The sequence below is a fragment of the Recurvomyces mirabilis genome (assembly GCF_035927965.1).
Source record: "Recurvomyces mirabilis strain CCFEE 5264 chromosome Unknown scaffold_20, whole genome shotgun sequence".
NCBI classification, from domain to species: domain Eukaryota; kingdom Fungi; phylum Ascomycota; class Dothideomycetes; order Mycosphaerellales; family Teratosphaeriaceae; genus Recurvomyces; species Recurvomyces mirabilis.
Genome location: NW_027041954.1, coordinates 255,390 through 273,745, shown reverse-complemented (window position 1 = coordinate 273,745; position 18,356 = coordinate 255,390). Strand labels below are relative to the sequence as shown.

Genomic DNA, 18,356 nt, shown 5'->3' with positions numbered 1-18,356 from the left:
GACAACTCCTAGCAAGACCCAACAAGCTCACGAAGCCGCCGTCAACATGTCCGCCGACAACAGCCGTGGCGAGTTGAAGATCGAGAACACAAACATCAACACCGCCCCCGGTGTAGAGCTCAGCGACCACCAGCGCACAATCGTTGGCTCCGTGCTCGACCTTTTCGCCGGCCGCCCTTCGCTACCTAAGCTTGGGCTTTGGAAGGACGACGCCCAGTTCACGGACCCTTTGACCATCGCCAAGGGTCGTGCACAGTACGAGGCACAATTCTACGGTCTTCAGACAGCTTTCTCCGAGATTGAGAGGCTAGGCCATGAGGTGAAGGATGCTGGTAACCCAATCAAGATGGATTTGGACACCAGATACGTTGTCAAGGGTATCGGTAAAGAGCAGAAGATTCACAGCTTGATCGAGATCCATATGGAGGGCGATAAGATCTCGTCGCTTGCTGATAAGTGTATGTCCGGCTTGCCTTCATGTTTGTCGGTCTATCACTGCTGACTTTACTCGTAGGGGATGGCAAATTGCCAGAAGGCTCGATCGCTCAGGTACGTTCTCCTTGGACTCTCATCAATCCCTTCTGGTGGCTCTTTTATGGTGAAGCTTGGGCATTCTACCTATGGAGTTTCACCTGGGAGACATCTGTCTGGAGGGTGAGCCGGCCTCATAGTTCTCCGAGCAGCTCATACCTACTTCATTCGTGTCACTCTCTAGCAGAACGTAGACTGACTCATATCGCAGGCCTTCCGCCGTCTCAACGCTGTCAGCGTACCAAAGATGGTCGGTGTGCCAAAGAATGCTCAGGAGGACCGCGAAAGGGGCAACCAGTAAAGGATTGAGTGAGGTTCCAGTAGCTTCGGCGTGCCTGTGATACAGTAGGAGGTTGTACGATAGTAGCTATGCAGCATGAAAGATAAATAAAAGCCATTTAATCGAAGCACTTCCCGATCACTCTAGTCACTCTTCCGCTTATACGCATCATACAGAAATATCCCTCCACAGTCATCTATGTCCAACCGCTCTAATTCCACGATAGAAACTCCGCTCTACGGTGCCAATATTCTCGGCCTCCCTTCCATGCCTTTCCTCAGACCGGATATATCCTCTTCTCCCTCTTGTTTTCTCACCGTAATATATGGGCAGACTGGCGACGATTATCATACAACCAATAGGAACTGCTATGCCTATGGCGAGAGCAATGGTCCTGCTGTCACTTCCATCTTGGCTAGAAATTCTCGTGCTTGGACCGTATACCGCTGACGAGCAGCCTCATCTCCCATTCATCTTACCTTGTGGTGATGCCGTGCTATCGATAGCTGATACTGTCTTACGGCGTGCTCGCTTGGCTTGGTAGGGAGCCAACCGTTGTGCAATACACGCGGAATGCTTGAAGATCTATCCTTTTGAGGTGGCACAGCACGATGCTGGAATCTTCCTGTAGTATGGCCGTTTATCATGTGTTCGTGTGCTCATCAATATGGAGGATCGATAAATGGAGAGACCGGTCATGACAGCTAAATACGCTTTCGCTGAGGTCATACACCATCAAATCAATTCCGCGTGGCATCATTGACGTCTAGTCAGTCTGTGTAGCGCTCCATAGGCTTGCCCAGTAGTACCTCAGCCTGAATCTGCAGGGCAATGAACCTTGAGAAAAAGCGGCAAATACGTACATCTCCGCCATGATAGTAAAGATTGGGATCTGTATCGGCATGTCAATCGACCATCACTAAGCAAGGACTAGGTGCTTTGGAGGACTTACGTCCGGCAAACTTAGCATGTCCTCTTATCTCGCCCTCAGCATCTACACCCCAAAAGTCATCCATTTGATCAGCGGCCTCCTGGCCGATCAGCTTTGCAGCATCGCGTCGGAAGTCGTGATCAAAACCGGTAGCCAGCACGATCAGATCCGCTGACAGCTTTCGACCATCCTCGAGAAGCAGGCCGTCTTCCGTCATGCTCTCCACGGCCGTTGTTTCAACCTTGATCTCACCATCTGCAATACGCTTGGATCCACCAATATCAACGTAGTGACCACCGAATCGCACGTATAGGTTGTCGTAGATGTCACCAAAGCGGTCAAGCTTGAAGCCTGCTTCCTCCAGTCTATCGAACCGTGCTGAGTTCTTCTTGACAAGCATGTATGCAAATCGATTGATAATCGCTCTCAAGATCTTGTTTGGGTAAGTGAAACACTCCTTATCCGCATCAGCCGGATGCTTGCTTGAGTTGTAATGTATATCTTGCGACTTGTGTAGCCATTCAGCTGGAAATATGTATGTCGATCCGCGTTGCATCATGGTAGTCTGCATACCAGCGTTTGCCATATCCTCGGCGACATCATGAGCAGTGTTTGCGGTCCCGACTACGATACCTCGCTTGCCAGACCAAGCTTTACAGGACATGTATTGTGAGGCGTGGAGGATAGTGCCTTTGAATCCACCTACTGCAACTTTGTCTGCATGAGCCCAGTCGGGTAATACGGGTGTGAGGTGACCAGTGCCGATGGTGAGAACGAGATTATGCGCCTGAAATGTCTCCTTCCGTTCCCCAGAAGTTGTGTTGACTGTCCATATCTTCTCCGCTTCCTGCCATCGAGCTGAATCCACAGTCGTACTTATCCGGACGTTTATGCCGTACTTCTCCGACCACGCTTTGTGTCCAGCACCTATGCGCTTGGTGGGCAGCATATAGTCGTCATCGTCCGGAAAAGTGGTTTGATCGAACGGCATGCCACAGGAAAGCTTCGACGTGTGCCATCGAAGTGACTCGTATCGTGTGTTCCAGACATCTCCTATTTCAGGGCGGCTTTCAAGGAGCAGATAGCTGACACCAAGTGCCTTGAGTCTTCCAGCTGTCGAAAGTCCTGCTTGACCGCCGCCAACGACGATGGCGTCGTAGATTGATGTCTCCGTGTGGCCGTTTGAAGTTGCGTTGGAGTCACCATTGGTTCCATTGGTCGCTTGGCTTGTTGTGATTGGGGTGTCAGGATCACCATGACCTTTGAAGCATTCCAGCCATGTCCGAAGCATCCAGATACGCCACTTACCATCCTGAGAATGCACCACGGAAACAATAGCAGAGCCCTCTCCAGCCAGACCATCGATGTCTAAGGAGAACCGAATGTCAATATCGACCCAGCTTGCCGCGAAGTTACTGGCAGCTCGTGGCTTGTGGGCTGTCTCCTCCCTTCTCTCGAATCGAGAGCGCTGCTTCTCCGTACCCAATCTGCTCAAACTGTCGACCACTTTGGCTCGCGAGTACAGGGTGCGATATGTGCCTGTGAAAGAGAGGAGGTCCCTCCAGATAGCATTTTCGGTGAAGTGGTCCGGCTGAGGGTCATTTAGCTTGGCAACTGCAACGTCGGCTACCTCTGAGAGATCAACATTGTCCGGATTTGATTCTTGTGGCAGACTTCCTGGCACTTCGTCGAATTTCACGTTGGGCGATCGCTTCATAGTGGCCATCTTGGTGCTGGATTGGTGGTAACAGTGCTTAACCAGATCAGGAGAGATCGTAGGAGCTGTGTACTACAGCTTCTTTCTGGGTGTGAGACATCAATAATATATAACTCAATCGTGCTGCACGACCACACAAGGGATCTACCGGCAAATCTGTGTCGCCAAAAGATGGGTGGGGTAGAGTAACGCGGCACATCTCCTACCTCTTCTGGAGCGTGTCTATGTCTTGTATAAGTATGCTGCTGTCCTGCGGAGCTAGCACCTGTAGGCACTACATCTGGCGTACTTCAGCTCAACCATAAGTCAGCTGGCGAATATTGGGGCCATGACTGTTGAGAGCTGATGCGCAACAGATGGAGGTGGTGTCAGCATATCATTGGGTCTATGGGGTGATGCCGAACCGGTCCGCCAGGTGAAGCACGTCTTGATGGTGTCATGTCGCCCTATGGCGCTTCGGTACGAGCGATGCATCTGATAGACGATGACTTTATGGAGCTGAGCACGGGATAAGGGGTTCGAGAATAGAAGGCACATTGGAGGAGAAATGTTACGGGTAGAATCGGGGATCATCTTGCCAAGCCCTGGAGTGCAGACGACAATTCACCGGAGCAAGTGTAGTGACCCCTCGTCTCCACCTATAAGAGCTCCCCTCTACTGCAACCATGAAATGTACGGAACATGTGCGGCAGTATGAAAGGCTTCCCTCGGCATCGGAGTGGACGTGATATAGTCTGACCAGTCCCCGAAAGTAAGTGACGGTCGGTATCCTTGTCCCTTGATTATAGTCAGCCTTCCATCTTGTCGCGTGATCAACAACCAAGAGCTTCCACTTACTCCACTTCTGATATCATACCGGGTCGTCTTGCGAGAAGCTGTCTTGTACCTACTCTAGGCAATCGACACGAGCTTGCGAACCCAGCATAGGAGTGTAGAAAAGTCTCTGAACACTTCGCCGAAACACCAACATCATGAACGGCAATGGCAGTGAAGGAGGAGCAGTGGGCTCGGAGAAGATCAATGTTGATATCATGACCCTGACTCGCTTCTTGACCGAGGAGCAGACAAAACACAAAGAGGCCACTGGGGACTTTACGTACGTTCAGGGATATTCACTAGGACCAAAGCAGTGCTAATTGAGGTAATTGTAGCCTTTTGTGCCATGCCCTCCAATTCTCTTTCAAGCAAATAGCGTACTACATTCGACGAGCATCTTTGATCAACCTTGGCGGTCTTGCTGGCTCTTCAAACACTACGGGTGACGATCAGAAGAAGCTAGATGTGATAGGCAATGATCTGTTCATCGCAGCAATGCGGTCGTCCGGACGCGTCAGGATCTTGGTCTCAGAAGAGGAAGAGGAGGCGATAGTGTTCGACGAGCACCCACACGCACGCTATGCCGTGGCCTGCGACCCAATCGACGGCAGCAGCAACTTGGACGCTGGTGTATCAGTCGGCACCATCTTCGCTGTCTACCGTCTGGCCGAGGGTTCAAGGGGATCGAAGGAAGATCTCCTGCTTCCAGGCTCAGAGATGGTGGCAGCAGGCTTCACTATGTACGGTGCCTCTGCGCAACTCGTCATGACTATGCGTGGCGGGCCAGTCAACGGCTACACCATGGACAACGCGCTGGGCGAGTTCATCCTCACACATCCGGATATGAAGATACCCAAGAAGCGTTCGATCTACAGCTGCAACGAAGGCAACAGCAAGTATTGGGACGAGCCGGTGCTGGAGTGGTGCAATTCGCTCAAGCAGGCTGAGAAGCCATACTCTGCGCGTTATATTGGATCCATGGTTGCAGACGCATACCGAACGCTACTGTACGGCGGCATTTTTGCATATCCTGCGGACAAGAAGAGTCCGAAGGGTAAACTGCGTATCCTTTACGAGTGTGCCCCAATGGCTATGGTTTTCGAGAATGGTAAGTGCTATATGTCTCTTTCAAAATGACATATGCTAATTCCTGTCTAGCTGGTGGCCAAGCGATCAACAGCAAGATGGACCGTATGCTCACTGTCGTGCCAGAACATATCCATGATCGAAGTGGCATCTTCATGGGTAGCTACGATGAGGTGCAGAAGGTGATCGATATCCATAAGAAGCACGGCGTTGGCAAGTAAGAAGCTGTCCTAGTAGTGACTGTACAGAGTCCAGCATGTCCGCTGTTGTCCAAATGATCATTTTCATCACTCAAATGTTCCATCACGCGGTTCTTGATGGCTACATAGCTTCTGCTGCTCAAGTCGTGTCTTTAGACGCTAATTGCGCGATTTCATGCCCGCTTCAGGCCCTGATCCGGACACCGTCGTCCCAGTGCATCCGTATTGCAGGCGGCAGTATTGTTAGCATCCCAGTCACCACTTGACCTTTGCATCAATGTCTCTCGTGCATCGTGAAAACAATGGATTGTTATTGGTCAGACCATCGAGAATCTCTGGACCGTTCTGGATTTGTGTCGTGCTCCCGAAGCGTCCCGTCCCAGCGTCGAGCTCACTTCACCATTGCATCTTCGTGGCGCGAAAAGGTGTGGTCGGGACGTACCTTCGTTTTTGTTCCGCCACGCCATCAATCTCACGGGGCGGTAGTGGCCTGCCCATAAGCTTCTGGCAGGATGTCACTCTCTAGTTTTGAGCATGTGATGAACGGTGGTCTGTCATCGATCGCCAGCGCAAATGATGGTGGCACATCAATGTTCGGGTCACAACAGTACAGTGAACACAACGCGAACAGCTGACAGGAAGGTAGTCAGGGCGGTGCTGATGCGATCGGGCGACGACCGCAACTGACGGTATTAGAAAACATGAGTAGGTCGATATGCAACGGCGACCAGGGTCTGACATACTGACAAGCTTGTTACAGGTCTTTGGGGCGACTCTGCCATCAATGCTTTTGTCAATCTCACGCCGTCGTCACCATGGGCGATGCGAGTTGCTGAGCAGTGGAAAGGTTTGCCGTTTGGAAAGTACTTGCAGCAGCCTGCGCCGACACGAAAGCGAGCCTTGTCAGGACCTCACGAGCCTACCGATGGCTCCCTGTGGCAGCGCTTCAACCTCTTCTCGATGACTGAGGTAGAGTGCAGGCCATACGATCAGCCATGGAGCCTTTTCTTATCGAGATTGCCACTGGATGTTCGAATTATCATCTACGAAATGGTACTGGGCAACATGCACTTCCACGTCGAGTCTGGCACGCCGCAGAGTCGAATCTTCCATATCGTTTGTACACAGCCGGACACTATTGGCGAGCCGAGTCACTCGTGTCATCACCTCAACGTCCACCGGCCATCCTCTGCGCCGCGAGACGAATACCGGGAAGCGAGCGGTCTCCTCCCACTGCTCGTCACATGCCGAATGGTATATTCAGAGTGTATCCACATCCTCTACAGCACGAACTCTTTCCAATTCACTTCGAACCATGCAGCTTTCCGCTTCCTCAAGACCATGATCCCATCCCACCGTGTCCAGAGCATCCGTCACTTTCGAATGACCATGAGGATACCACATCATCCACACATGAACACACGATCCAAGCGTGATTGGGCTGCTCTCTGGGACTTCTTCGAGAACGATATGACAGGGCTGCAGACATTGAATCTTAAGCTGCTCCTACTGCACGATACGCAACAGCAGATCATCAAAGCCGACGACCATGCAGGGAGTGGATGGGTCGAGCCGATGGTATTGATGGCGACGACTACAAATCGAAGAAGGGGCTGTAGGGTAGAGGTTATGACTGGCGGCCAGACGCAGGATCTGAGTGATGTCTCTGTCGCTAGCGAATCTGGGAATTCGATCTGCGATGACCAGGAGGCATTGAACAGTGCTTGCGCAATTCTGCACTCGAAGATCCGACTATCGCTGGGCGGGCAAGGCTGAATAGTTGGACCTAGTAGAAGAGACCGAATTTTCATTATCACTTCGATGGCCATCTATCATCGATTGCAATACGTGCCGGGAAGATAACTTCGCATCTGGATCGCCGTCTCTGATACGCGCTTGCTTCAGAGCAAGATACACCTCGAGGACCTCCAGGACTGACGAAACCGGTCGCCAAGAGCACAGGTCATGGTGTTGCCTCCACGCCTTTATGACCGGAAAACGGAACACGATGTATACATAGTCCAGTGAATTCGCGCAAGGGGCACAAAGAGCGACGTCATGTCCTTTGTTTGTTTCTGCAGCTGCTAGCCCTTGCATAGCAGTGCGAGCATACCACGACAGCAGTTCAACTCCACCGAAGCGCGTCACTACTGTTGACTCGACACATATAACCCCGGGCTTCTGTTTAATCGAAGCGTGTAGCAAGCGGTCTTTGGATCTCCGGCAAGGCGACTCAGCAACAAAGATGTCCGCCCTGGGCAGTGACGCCTGGCTCAACGCCTCAGCCTACGACAGCACCCACCCACTCCATACTCGAGCCGCGGACTTCATCGCCAACATTGACTGGTCCTCGCTGACCAAAAATGCCTCTCAGCTCCGGCATGGCATCCCTTGCACGCTCAGTGAGAAGTTCTCTGTAGGCCACTTTAACATGGTAAGGAGGTTGGAATTTGAGGATGGAGTGCTGTGGATAGCACGACTCAGGTTGCCGGAGCTCAATTCTGTCTTTGGGGAAAGGGAGGCCTTGGATGTGGAAAACTCGATGAGGATTGAGGTTGGAACGTTGAAGTATATTCGGTATGTCTCTATTCCAGCTCAGCAAGTCGTTGAGTACAATAGAAGAGCATTGACTGATGCCATAGCGTTTGTTCTTCTACAGAGAGAAGACTGCGATCCCTGTGCCAGATATTCACAGCTACAAGTTCGGTTCGGAAGACAGTACAGGCGTTGGAGCACCATACATCCTTATGTCCTACATCCACGGCAATGTTGCGCAGGATCTGCAGGAAGAGATAGACGGGGATTCTAACCTCTTTGGTACACCCGAGCAAGACCAGAACTTCCGACGCCAAATGGTGGAAATACAATTCCAACTTGCGAACTTGACATTTGACCGTATCGGCGCTGTCTACCAGGACGGCGATGTTGGCTTCAAGCTAGGTCCCGAGATTGAGACGGGTCTTGGACCTTGGGCCACGCCACAAATGTACTGGGATGCTTGGGCTCATCATGCCGCGGGCGTGGCGCGTAAAGACTGTACAGAAGAGACGAAACTTGATGCATCAATCCAGCTCCCGGTCTACTTTAACGATCTCATGGCGGCTTACGGCCAAAGCAGACAAACCCGGTTCGGGCTCGTGAACCGCGACTTTGGTGCGCATAATGTTCTGGTGGATAAGGAGTTCAACATACTTGCGCTCATAGACGTTGATGGTGTTATCGCTGCGCCGATCGAACGTGTTGCTCAATTTCCCTGTTTCATGAGCTTGGAGCGACCAGCACCGGGGTATGTTGAAAGACGACCAGCAGCAATCGAGAGATTGAAGGGATGCGAGGGCTTCCTTGAGAAGTACGCTGAAACGGTCAGGGAGTTTAGGGCAAGCCAAGGAGCAAGTGCAAGTTCAGGTGGCCCGAAGCTGGAAGAAGTGATGATGAGTGATGGTGCAAGTATTGTGCAAGGGTTGATCGAGTACGGACAGCATCAAATTCATGTCAATCAGAGGTGGTTGGGTGCGTATGAGAAGTTCATGCGGAAGATAGGCAAGGAAGTGGATAGGCACGAGTAGTCCAGATCAAATTGGGAGGCTAGCATTTGAATTCCGAAGTTTCGGAAATAAGGCTTTTGGAGTAGAAGGTGAAGACCAAGACGGGTCAATATGGCATTTATCTAACAGAGCGACAGTAATGCTACTTGATGCGCGAGGTACTTTTGATAATGTTGCATTATCCTCCGCATGCGCTGTTCCTTGCTGTCATACAGTCCTTAGTTCTTCCTGCCACACGCGCACGTGTTGCCATTCTCCACTTCTTACCGCATTTGGAGCATTCGACCTTGTAGGTCAGCTCGTTGACCAGTGCGGTAGGTTTGACGTGAGCTGGAGACATCTTAACGAAGACTGTTTGAGGCAAGGGTGTGTTGTTTAAATAGCCGAATTTGTTGCTGCAGTTGTCCTTCAAGATTCTCTCCGGGATACTCGATATGTACAATCTTGGTGGGATGGTGGCGGCTTCGAGTCAAAGGGCGCTTGGAGACCGTTTGCGGCTGTTTGACAATGACTTCCTTTTGTGTGGCGGATGGGGCGTTGTACTCCGTACCTTTATGTGTCCAGCCACTCGGCGAATCTTCTTTGCTAGGTGAACATGTGTCTGGAGTGTGGTTGTCTTGCTTTCCAAGGGGCAATCTAAGCAGTCACCTGTCGCATCCGGCATCACGGATGGTCCAGGACAGTCTGTTCGACGGATGCTGCTCACAAATGCAACCTGTCTCTGTTCGCGACTGAACTCTGGACTCGGGCCGAAAGCTTCTCTCTTAGTCTGCAGCGATTATTGGTATCTTGTGCAGTCAAGGCGACTTGTCATGTGTGGCCACCCTGAGTTGTTCAGAGTGGATGCAATCGCACGCTGGCACGTGAGTACGTTATCGAAGACCATACGAAAGGAAGATAGATGGCAGCCGATGTTGATTAGAAGAGTGTATCGTGAGACATGCAAAGGCCCGTTCATGCCGTGGAATACTCATGACGATCTATTCGTCCTTATCACAACCTCAATTTTGTCCAGTCCACATAACTTCTTACTCATACTATCCAGCCAACCTGTAGGCAGCATGGACGCAATTGCCGCCACCCAAGCGGAAGACCCTCTCCTCACCATGGGCGCAGGAGCTGGCCTTGTAAGATCCGCCACTACTTCCCTCGCCCACTGCTCAGGCGAGATGCCCTGGCTCTCGGCCCATTCTAGCGTTAACGCTTTATTCACTAGATCTCTCGCAGGGGACCAGATCGAATCCGCCGGGATCATGGACTCCTTGGCCTGAGTATTGCTGATGATATTCGTCTTCACGCCTCCCGTTCTCATTTGGACGACTTTGATGCCGAAGGATACTAGTTCGAGCCGCATGGTATCGGAGAACATTGCCATGGCGGCTTTGGAAGCATTGTAGGCTGCTTGAAATGGTATCGCCATGCCAGCTCCAACAGAAGTGTGGTTGACTATCATCGCGTTCCGTGACTTCATCAAAAGAGGCAGGAAGGCTTGTGTCACAGCTACATGGCCCCAGAGATTCGTGTCAAAGAGTTTCTTTGCTTCCGCAATGGAGAGATCGCTGACAGGCATCGTGTAGGAGCCTCCCGCGTTGTTGATGAGGATGTCGAGGTGCGGGACGTCTTTAACACATCTTGCGATGGAGTCCTCGGAGCCTATGTTCAGTTCTAGTGTCTTGATGCCGAGAGAGGAGAGGCTGGCCATTTTCGAGACGTTTCGTGCTGTGGCGTATACAAGGAAGCCATGAGCATGAAACTCCTTCGCTAGGGCAGCTCCAGTTCCGCCATCAGAGCAGCCGCTGATCAGAACAACTCGTTGATTGTCAGCCATATCGTTGTTTCACAATTGATGTCTTCTTTGGTGGTGATGATAATGTGAGTCTTGAATTGATCAGATATGAATAGGAAACCTGGAGAGGAAAGTGTGCTGCTGATGCTCTTATACTCTCGCTCAGCCCAAGGCTGCAATGTCTGTCGCACTTCTCGGATGATATACTACCGCATCCGGTGGTTTGGCTGTACGTTGTAGTTTCACTGACACACCATTTCTTCGCGAGAAACTAGAGAAGGCCAGGCAGTTATCGACATCGGTCCCGAAATGAGCCCCGAGAGGATCCTTGCAAGCGGCCGCACTCTCCCGCATACATTCTGTGCGAATATGCGCCACTTTCACATGGCGTGTTATGCGGCCGCACTCTCCCGCATACATTCTGTGCGAATATGCGCCACTTTCACATGGCGTGTCATGCGGCCGCGTTGTTGGTATGAGTCTGCCTTTCTGCATTCCTACAGGGCTGGAACTCGTTGACTGTCCGGGAGAGTGATCGATCCGAAATGCCGCCTCATATATGCGAGATCTGTCGTACAGCTCGCGCCCAAATCCTTCGACCAAAGAATCATGCGCGGATCTGTGCCGCATGCTTCATCGACATTTTCGAGAGCGAGACGGCTGAGACGATCACTTCGACGAGTCTCTTCCAGCCAGGAGAGAGGGTGGCTATAGGAGCTTCTGGTGGAAAAGATAGTACCGTCCTTGCCTCTGTGCTAAAGACACTGAACGACAGACATGGCTGGGGACTGGATCTTGTGCTCCTGTCTATAGACGAAGGCATAACAGGCTATCGGGACCACAGCCTGGAGGCTGTAAAGAGGAATAGTGCTGAGCTTGGACTTCCACTGAAGATAGTAAGCTATGAAGAGCTGTACGGCTGGTCTATGGACCAGGTAGTGGCACAGGTAGGCAAGAAAGGCAATTGCACATACTGTGGTGTCTTCCGTCGTCAGGCTCTGGACCGTGGTGCCGCTATGTTAGGCGTAGGTCACGTAGTAACCGGTCACAATGCAGACGATGTAGCGGAGACAGTCCTCATGAATCTACTTCGAGGAGATCTACCACGACTATCTCGTGCGACGAGTATCGTCACCAGCACTCCCAGTGCAGCGCGGGGACCCGAAGGCTCTTTCACGAATGTGAAGAGGAGCAAACCACTCATGTATGCTTACGAGAAGGAGATAGTCTTGTACGCACACCACAAGAAACTTGACTATTTCAGTACAGAATGCATCTACAGTCCTGAGGCGTTCCGTGGAAGTGCCAGGACACTGATCAAGAACCTGGAGAGGATACGGCCAGAGAGTATATTGGATGTGGTGAGGAGTGGTATTGATATGGCAAAGTTGGTTCCCGATGCAGCCGGGAATTGTAAGAGCGGATGTGCGGATAAGAAGAGGAAGCAGGAGGCGCAGGCTGAGCAGGAGGAGGGCGAGGGTGGGTGTGGGAGTGGGAACGGGCAGGATGCTGGTGGCGAAATGGCTGAGATGGAGAGGAAGCTATGGCAGGACGAGAAGGCGGAGGAGGATGGTATGGAGGTGGAGATCAAGATGCCGATGAAGGCTGTGAATGGGCAAAATCACGACAGAGACATTGCGGCATCTGGCCCCCCTACATCTGCGTTGATTACACCCACATCTGATCAGGACCACGACAGACATACACATCTTTCAATCCCTGACCTAGAGACTAAGCAAACTACTGTGCCTATCCGAACGAAAGCAGAGAAGAAGCAAGGAAGGAAGATGGGCAAGGATGGTATTGCACGACCTGCGCAGACATTGGGACAATGCGAACGATGCGGCTATCTGTCTTCACAAGCTGTGTGCAAGGCCTGTGTCTTGCTCGAAGGGCTGAACAAGAGTCGACCTAGGACGGGTGTTGAGGTTGGCGGAGGTGATGGTTGAATCTGCTTGTCAACCTGGCCATGCTTTTCTTATCCATGTCAGCGCGAATATGAGTAGCGCGTACCGCCAGACCGACCTCAAATCTGAACGTTCAAGGTGGCATTCGATCTCATGATCTGAAGAATTTTGGATGACCGCTATGGATGACCGCACAGCATGTCATCCACAGGGTACGCGACTCTCGTCAGCCGTGCTGACGTACAGTGCCCTGCGCGGTCGGCCACGCTGCGCGCCCTGATGCAGTGAGATGTGCCTGCGTCCGTCCCCGTTTAGAGTTCAACGATCACCAACTCTATTGCGCTTACTAATGGGTATTCGGTGAATGCTGCTCTCATCTCATCTCATAGTTTGGTTAACGATCATCACGCCCTTTCGCCGAGGGCGATTACAGTAGCGTATGGTCGTACATCAGACGCCATCTGCGTCATATTCTTGGCGGATGGAAGTGGTTCGGAATGTCAGCCGCAGAAGCATGAAGTAAAGTCTCCCGATGAGAAAGCTTATATGACGAACTAGTCGTATGCTTGACGACTCAAGACACACTCCACCACCGTCAATCCACCATGGACTACACCAAATCCACGATATTGCTCGTCCCCGGTGCTCTGCAGACCTCGGCGTGCTTCGATCGCCTGAGACCGATACTCGAGCAAGCTGGATTTCCTACTGTCGCTGGCGCATTGACGAGCCTGAATCCAAGCAGTCCAGATGACTGCACTGCGGCCAAGGATGGACGTCATCTACTCGACGAATTCCTGCTACCTCTCCTGGACGAAGGCCGAGATGTCCTCATATTCGCCCATTCTTTTGGCGGCACATGTCTGAGCGGCGCGGACCTGGGACTTTCTAGAAGTGTTCGTGCTGGCATGGGACTCACGGGAGGTGTGATTGGATTGGTCTATATGAGCTTCATTCCTACCATGGATGGTCATTCGCAGTTCAGGAGCTTTGGTTCGATCTGGCCGGATAATATTATGACTGATCATGTCAGTGCATTACCATGATCTTCCTTCTTCGTATCCATAGCGCTAAGACTTCCTTGCAGCCACGCCAAGGTCTTGTGTCGTTTGACAGAATATCTGATACTTTGTTCAACGATGTCGAGAAAGCGCAAGCAGACCGCTATGCCGAAGTGATGCGGCCACATAGTATGAAGGTCATCAATACACCAGTATCGAAGCCGTTGTGGCAGGATTCAGCTTTCGAGGGTCGGCGGATGGTGATCAGGACTATGATGGATGCCACGTTTCTGCCGCCACTCCAGGATATGTTAATCAAGGCATCAGGTGTGGCATGGAAGGTTGTTGAGTTGAAAGCTGGGTGAGTATCTAGAAGGTCATATTCCTCTGCAAATTTGATCTATCATACTTGTTCGACTGGTGTCGTGACCACGCTTCACTGACGGTATATGTCCAGACACGAAGCCTTCTTGACTCAACCAGACGGAGTAGCAAAGATCATACTAGACGCGATAACGAGATGGAGGTAGGAGAGAGGGATTACGAAACTCCACAGCGGTGGCTTACATCTGTATGTATATGCGCAGATCAGGATGGCTCTGCTGTCATAGGTCATCAGCCGTAACAGCCTTACGGATAGTGACCAATCCACGGTGCCTGACGGTGGCGTTCTGGCCCCAAACTTCTGTTATATGCAAGTCGAAGCGAGCTGAGGTATCGCACATGCATTTAGCCCCATCGCACAGGATTGACTGGCTCTGATGACTGCCGGCTTGATTGCGCTGCTGGTGCATGCGCTACTTCAACACCTTTAATTGGACAAATTTTCATGCATCAGGCTATTCGTGCACGCGTTCAAGGACCCACGATCTGGATGTTTGGTCTCCTCGGAGGAACTTGCTCCTGCCTTATTATGTGGTTGATCCTTCAGCCCTGATACCCACAATGGTCCTGACTTGAATGTGGCTTCGATATGAACGCACACTCGTTTGATCTGTGGTTTTTGAGGGGTGCATTCCTTCCTGCTAGTTGCGGAGACCACTAGCTGCAACAGATTCCGCTCCAACATGGTCACGTCACGCCGCCGGCATGGACTTGTTCTGTTTGCGAATGTCTTCATCAACTTTAATATCGTGACCGGGAAGCGCTGGGCGCGAAATGCTGCTGAGAGTGCCAGCGCAAGTAATTCCAGATGGCAGAATACTACACAAACGACTTCAACGGTAGGCATGAGTCCCAATCGCCGGCTGGCCTTCTGTTATACTGATACCCAACAAGACATTAGCACTGCCCTCAAGTTCGTCTACGGCATTTGCGTCCATAACATCGTCATCAAAGTCAAACCCGTCAAGCACCACTGTTGACACCTCAACTCAGAAGTTCTTATTAACGACGAGCGCAACACATAGCACGACCACCACTCAAAATACAACCACCTCCGGCACTGCTTCCACTAATGACACAGCACTGCCAACGGTGCCATGGTTCAGCATCGCAACCTCCGAATACAACATCACCTCTATCATGATGACGAAGCCACTGCCGAGCTCAGAGTGGTCAAGCTACCAGTATTCAGGTGATTGCTGGGATCAATGGTCTCAATACTGGAGCCCCTCCGTGTTTGCAGTGGCTTTGACGACCAGTACAGGTACGAAGACGAACAGTTTCGAGACTCAGAATGGCACTACTTTCACCAGCTCGGTCAATGGCGTAACGTACACAAAAACGTACCAGGGCACAACGGTCAGCTACTACCTCAATCCTGGGCCATTTACACAGCTGGCTACTGTACAGACGGCCAATACACCAATTACCACGCCCGGATGTGCGCTTCCCACTTCCGTCTCCCAGTGTCAAAGCCAGTGGAACTCGTGGTTGAATGCATCCATAGCATTACGAGGAGATGATGACAGTGTTAGCAAGCCCATGCCTTCGTGTACGCAAGCATCAGTCGGCAGCGAGCTCTGTACGTCGCTTGCCATGGTCGTGCTTGAAGATGACCCGGCACAGACAGCCATCAATTGGGGCCATAAAACGATAAGCCCTTGGCCTTCGAATAGTCGACTCGCCCCGGGATGCACACTGGGCTGTCAGCAGTGCTCGATCACGGGGAACACTATACGCCTGTTTTACTGGCCACCTGCGACTTCGAATGTATCAGAAATTAGCGCTGCCCCGCAAACATATGGCAACCGTTCTGCGCAAAGTACTGCGGTGGTCAACGGTGAGGCGCCTCCAGACTGACCTTTTGAGCCTCTGCTAAATCAGGCAGGCACAACATTCACCTCGCCTACAGTCTACATCTCCTACGATACCTTATACGCTTCGGACTCATGCAGTCAAGTGGGCTCGGCATACAGCAATCTTGTCGTACCACTTACTGCAACAGATCAAATGTCCAGTCTGGTCTTCCGATATGGCGATTTCACCGCTTCGAGTGGCTGGTCAACTAGACCGTTCCACCTGTCGGACCTGGTCCCACCGGTTCCTCATAGCATCTACAACCTACAGCCGGACTGCATGAAGCAGTATGAGATTCTAACGGAAGAAGCTGGGCAGCTCCGAGGCCTCACACCGGAGAACTTCGCCTGTAATGCTGGGCCGTATGCTCCGATCATTGCCGTACCACAAGAGGTGTCGGCTCTTGACCCGGAGTGGGATGTGTGTTTGCCATGGTTAGTAGACTCCAGGCTCATGATCTACACATGCCCGCTGACATTCGTGAAAGGTATGGTGGCCTCTACGACCCTCCTGAAGCACTACAGCCCACAGCTGTTGAAGCAACGCCGACGCATCCAGCAACCTTGACAACGACCTCGGCCTCACCAAGCCAAAAACCCACCATCACATCTGTCACTGCGACTACCGTCAGAACATCCTCATCTTCAGGCGCTGGTGCTCCCGTGCTAGGACCTAATGGATCGGGCAGCAGCGTACTAAACTCACCAGCTGTCGCATCCACTGCTACATCGCTTGCAGTCGCCTACTCCCCAGCTATCGCTTCTACTGCGCCCTCGCTGGCACCCTTCAAACCAGCTGATCCCGCCGCCACGTCTACGGAAACGAGCAATGATCCGGCAGAAGATCCGAACGCGGCTAGTATGACCTCTGGAGAACCATGGTCTGCCACTTCCGCAGCTACGTCGTCTGCAGTATCCTTAGATGCCGGGAACAGTGTCCTATCAATACTGGAACAAGCCACTCGTACTAGCCAGACGGTAGCTATTGCCACGTCCACACCAGCAAATGTCGGAGACAGAATCGCCAGCGTGCTTGGCATGCAGAGTGGTCAAGATCCTGCTAGCACGAGCAAGGGTTCTAGAGGATCTCTAAACAGCCCCATAGACCCGGGTTCAACGTCGGGCCAGCAGACCATCAAGCCAGTGCCTCAGGCAACAGTCGCCGGCTTCCCGCCTTCGATCACACTCGGCGGAAGCATTGTCACGCAAGACCCAGCTTCAAATTACATGATTGGCTCACAGACGCTCGTACCCGGCGGGCCTGCAATTACAGCCGGAGGCACAGTTCTGGCTCTAGCACCTTCAGCATCAGCGCTCGACGTTGACGGCCATACGGCCATGATTGCGCAAGCAGCGCCTGCCGGAGGGAGTCCAAGCAGCGTTACTAAGCTCGTTATGGCTGGAAGCACGCTCGCTCCTGGCTCAAGCATAGTTGTTCAGGGCACGACGTACTCGCTTCCATCGACTGGTGGCGGCATCTATGTCAATGGGGTAGAGACATTAGTCTCGATACCGAGTAACGCCTCACCTTTGACGTTGGGATCGGTGATGATGACCCCAAAAGTTGTGGCAGTGGCTACGAAAGCCAGTCTAGCACAACTGACACTTGGTGCTGATCCGCTTGAATACTCGCAATCTGGTAATGCTTTCGTCTTCGGCACTCAGACACTCACGCCTGGTGCTCAGATCACAGCCAACGGCGAGACTCTATCTCTGCAGAGCTCTGGCGTCGTCGTGGTGAACGGCAGCATTACCAGAACTCTCACGTCCCAGGCTTCATCAATCATCACCATGGGGCCAGATCTACTGAGCTACTCTCAGTCCGGCAATGCCATCATCATCGGCACAAAGACACTGTCGGTGGGCGGCCAAGTCACCGTGTCCGGTGAGACGATCTCACTTAAACAGTCTGGTGTGATCGTGGTCAACGGGAGCATTACCAAGACTTTAGCTCCGGAGATGACTTCTCTGCCAGCAGTGCTGAAGCTACTTGATAAGACTGTGGCACTTACCACAAGTGGCACTGCTATAGTCGTGGGCGGCCAAGTTCTTAATCCTGGCTCTACTATAGTGGTTGATGGCGTTACACTCACTCTGCCTACTGGGGGTACCCGACCTATGACCGTCACAGGCTCTGCTCAAGCGACGGGACCCCAGAGTGCGACCAGGACCTCTGTGGCAGCGGGTGGTACCTTGTCCAGCTCTCAGACGTCGAGTGCTAAGTCTCTAGTCTCGTCCAACGGAAGCAGACGGAAGTGGGAGTGGTTTGCGACCGTATTGCTGGCTCACTGCGTATTGATGAGTATGTAGACTGTG

The 18,356-nt window shown here is 52.1% G+C and overlaps 9 protein-coding genes across 9 annotated transcripts; 7 read left to right on the top strand and 2 right to left on the bottom strand.

The window, feature by feature from the left end:
• Positions 1-46: 46 nt before the first annotated feature.
• LTS14_007355 (uncharacterized protein) lies at positions 47-832 on the top strand (the record flags this gene model as incomplete). Its single annotated transcript, XM_064840047.1, has 3 exons — positions 47-458; positions 515-549; positions 743-832. 3 exons carry the CDS (start codon positions 47-49, stop codon positions 830-832), a joined length of 537 nt encoding a protein of 178 aa, XP_064692368.1.
• A 749-nt stretch (positions 833-1,581) lies between these two features.
• On the bottom strand, positions 1,582-3,468 carry LTS14_007354 (uncharacterized protein; the record flags this gene model as incomplete). Its single annotated transcript, XM_064840046.1, has 3 exons — positions 1,582-1,632; positions 1,675-1,703; positions 1,764-3,468. The coding sequence occupies 3 exons, from the start codon at positions 3,466-3,468 to the stop codon at positions 1,582-1,584; spliced, it is 1,785 nt and encodes a 594-aa protein (XP_064692367.1).
• A 962-nt stretch (positions 3,469-4,430) lies between these two features.
• FBP1 (Fructose-1,6-bisphosphatase) lies at positions 4,431-5,582 on the top strand (the record flags this gene model as incomplete). Its single annotated transcript, XM_064840045.1, has 3 exons — positions 4,431-4,555; positions 4,611-5,383; positions 5,434-5,582. 3 exons carry the CDS (start codon positions 4,431-4,433, stop codon positions 5,580-5,582), a joined length of 1,047 nt encoding a protein of 348 aa, XP_064692366.1.
• Positions 5,583-6,262: 680 nt separating this feature from the next.
• On the top strand, positions 6,263-7,337 carry LTS14_007352 (uncharacterized protein; the record flags this gene model as incomplete). Its single annotated transcript, XM_064840044.1, has 2 exons — positions 6,263-6,266; positions 6,322-7,337. The coding sequence occupies 2 exons, from the start codon at positions 6,263-6,265 to the stop codon at positions 7,335-7,337; spliced, it is 1,020 nt and encodes a 339-aa protein (XP_064692365.1).
• A 469-nt stretch (positions 7,338-7,806) lies between these two features.
• On the top strand, positions 7,807-9,127 carry LTS14_007351 (uncharacterized protein; the record flags this gene model as incomplete). Its single annotated transcript, XM_064840043.1, has 2 exons — positions 7,807-8,138; positions 8,221-9,127. 2 exons carry the CDS (start codon positions 7,807-7,809, stop codon positions 9,125-9,127), a joined length of 1,239 nt encoding a protein of 412 aa, XP_064692364.1.
• Positions 9,128-10,076: 949 nt separating this feature from the next.
• AYR1_2 (NADPH-dependent 1-acyl dihydroxyacetone phosphate reductase) lies at positions 10,077-10,934 on the bottom strand (the record flags this gene model as incomplete). Its single annotated transcript, XM_064840042.1, has 1 exon — positions 10,077-10,934. The coding sequence occupies one exon, from the start codon at positions 10,932-10,934 to the stop codon at positions 10,077-10,079; it is 858 nt and encodes a 285-aa protein (XP_064692363.1).
• A 404-nt stretch (positions 10,935-11,338) lies between these two features.
• CTU1 (cytosolic thiouridylase subunit Ctu1) lies at positions 11,339-12,841 on the top strand (the record flags this gene model as incomplete). Its single annotated transcript, XM_064840041.1, has 2 exons — positions 11,339-11,365; positions 11,396-12,841. The coding sequence occupies 2 exons, from the start codon at positions 11,339-11,341 to the stop codon at positions 12,839-12,841; spliced, it is 1,473 nt and encodes a 490-aa protein (XP_064692362.1).
• Positions 12,842-13,404: 563 nt separating this feature from the next.
• On the top strand, positions 13,405-14,165 carry LTS14_007348 (uncharacterized protein; the record flags this gene model as incomplete). The annotated part of the gene is made up of 2 exons (XM_064840040.1): positions 13,405-13,827; positions 13,887-14,165. The coding sequence occupies 2 exons, from the start codon at positions 13,405-13,407 to the stop codon at positions 14,163-14,165; spliced, it is 702 nt and encodes a 233-aa protein (XP_064692361.1).
• A 2,029-nt stretch (positions 14,166-16,194) lies between these two features.
• On the top strand, positions 16,195-18,350 carry LTS14_007347 (uncharacterized protein; the record flags this gene model as incomplete). Its single annotated transcript, XM_064840039.1, has 2 exons — positions 16,195-16,475; positions 16,529-18,350. The coding sequence occupies 2 exons, from the start codon at positions 16,195-16,197 to the stop codon at positions 18,348-18,350; spliced, it is 2,103 nt and encodes a 700-aa protein (XP_064692360.1).
• Positions 18,351-18,356: the final 6 nt, after the last annotated feature.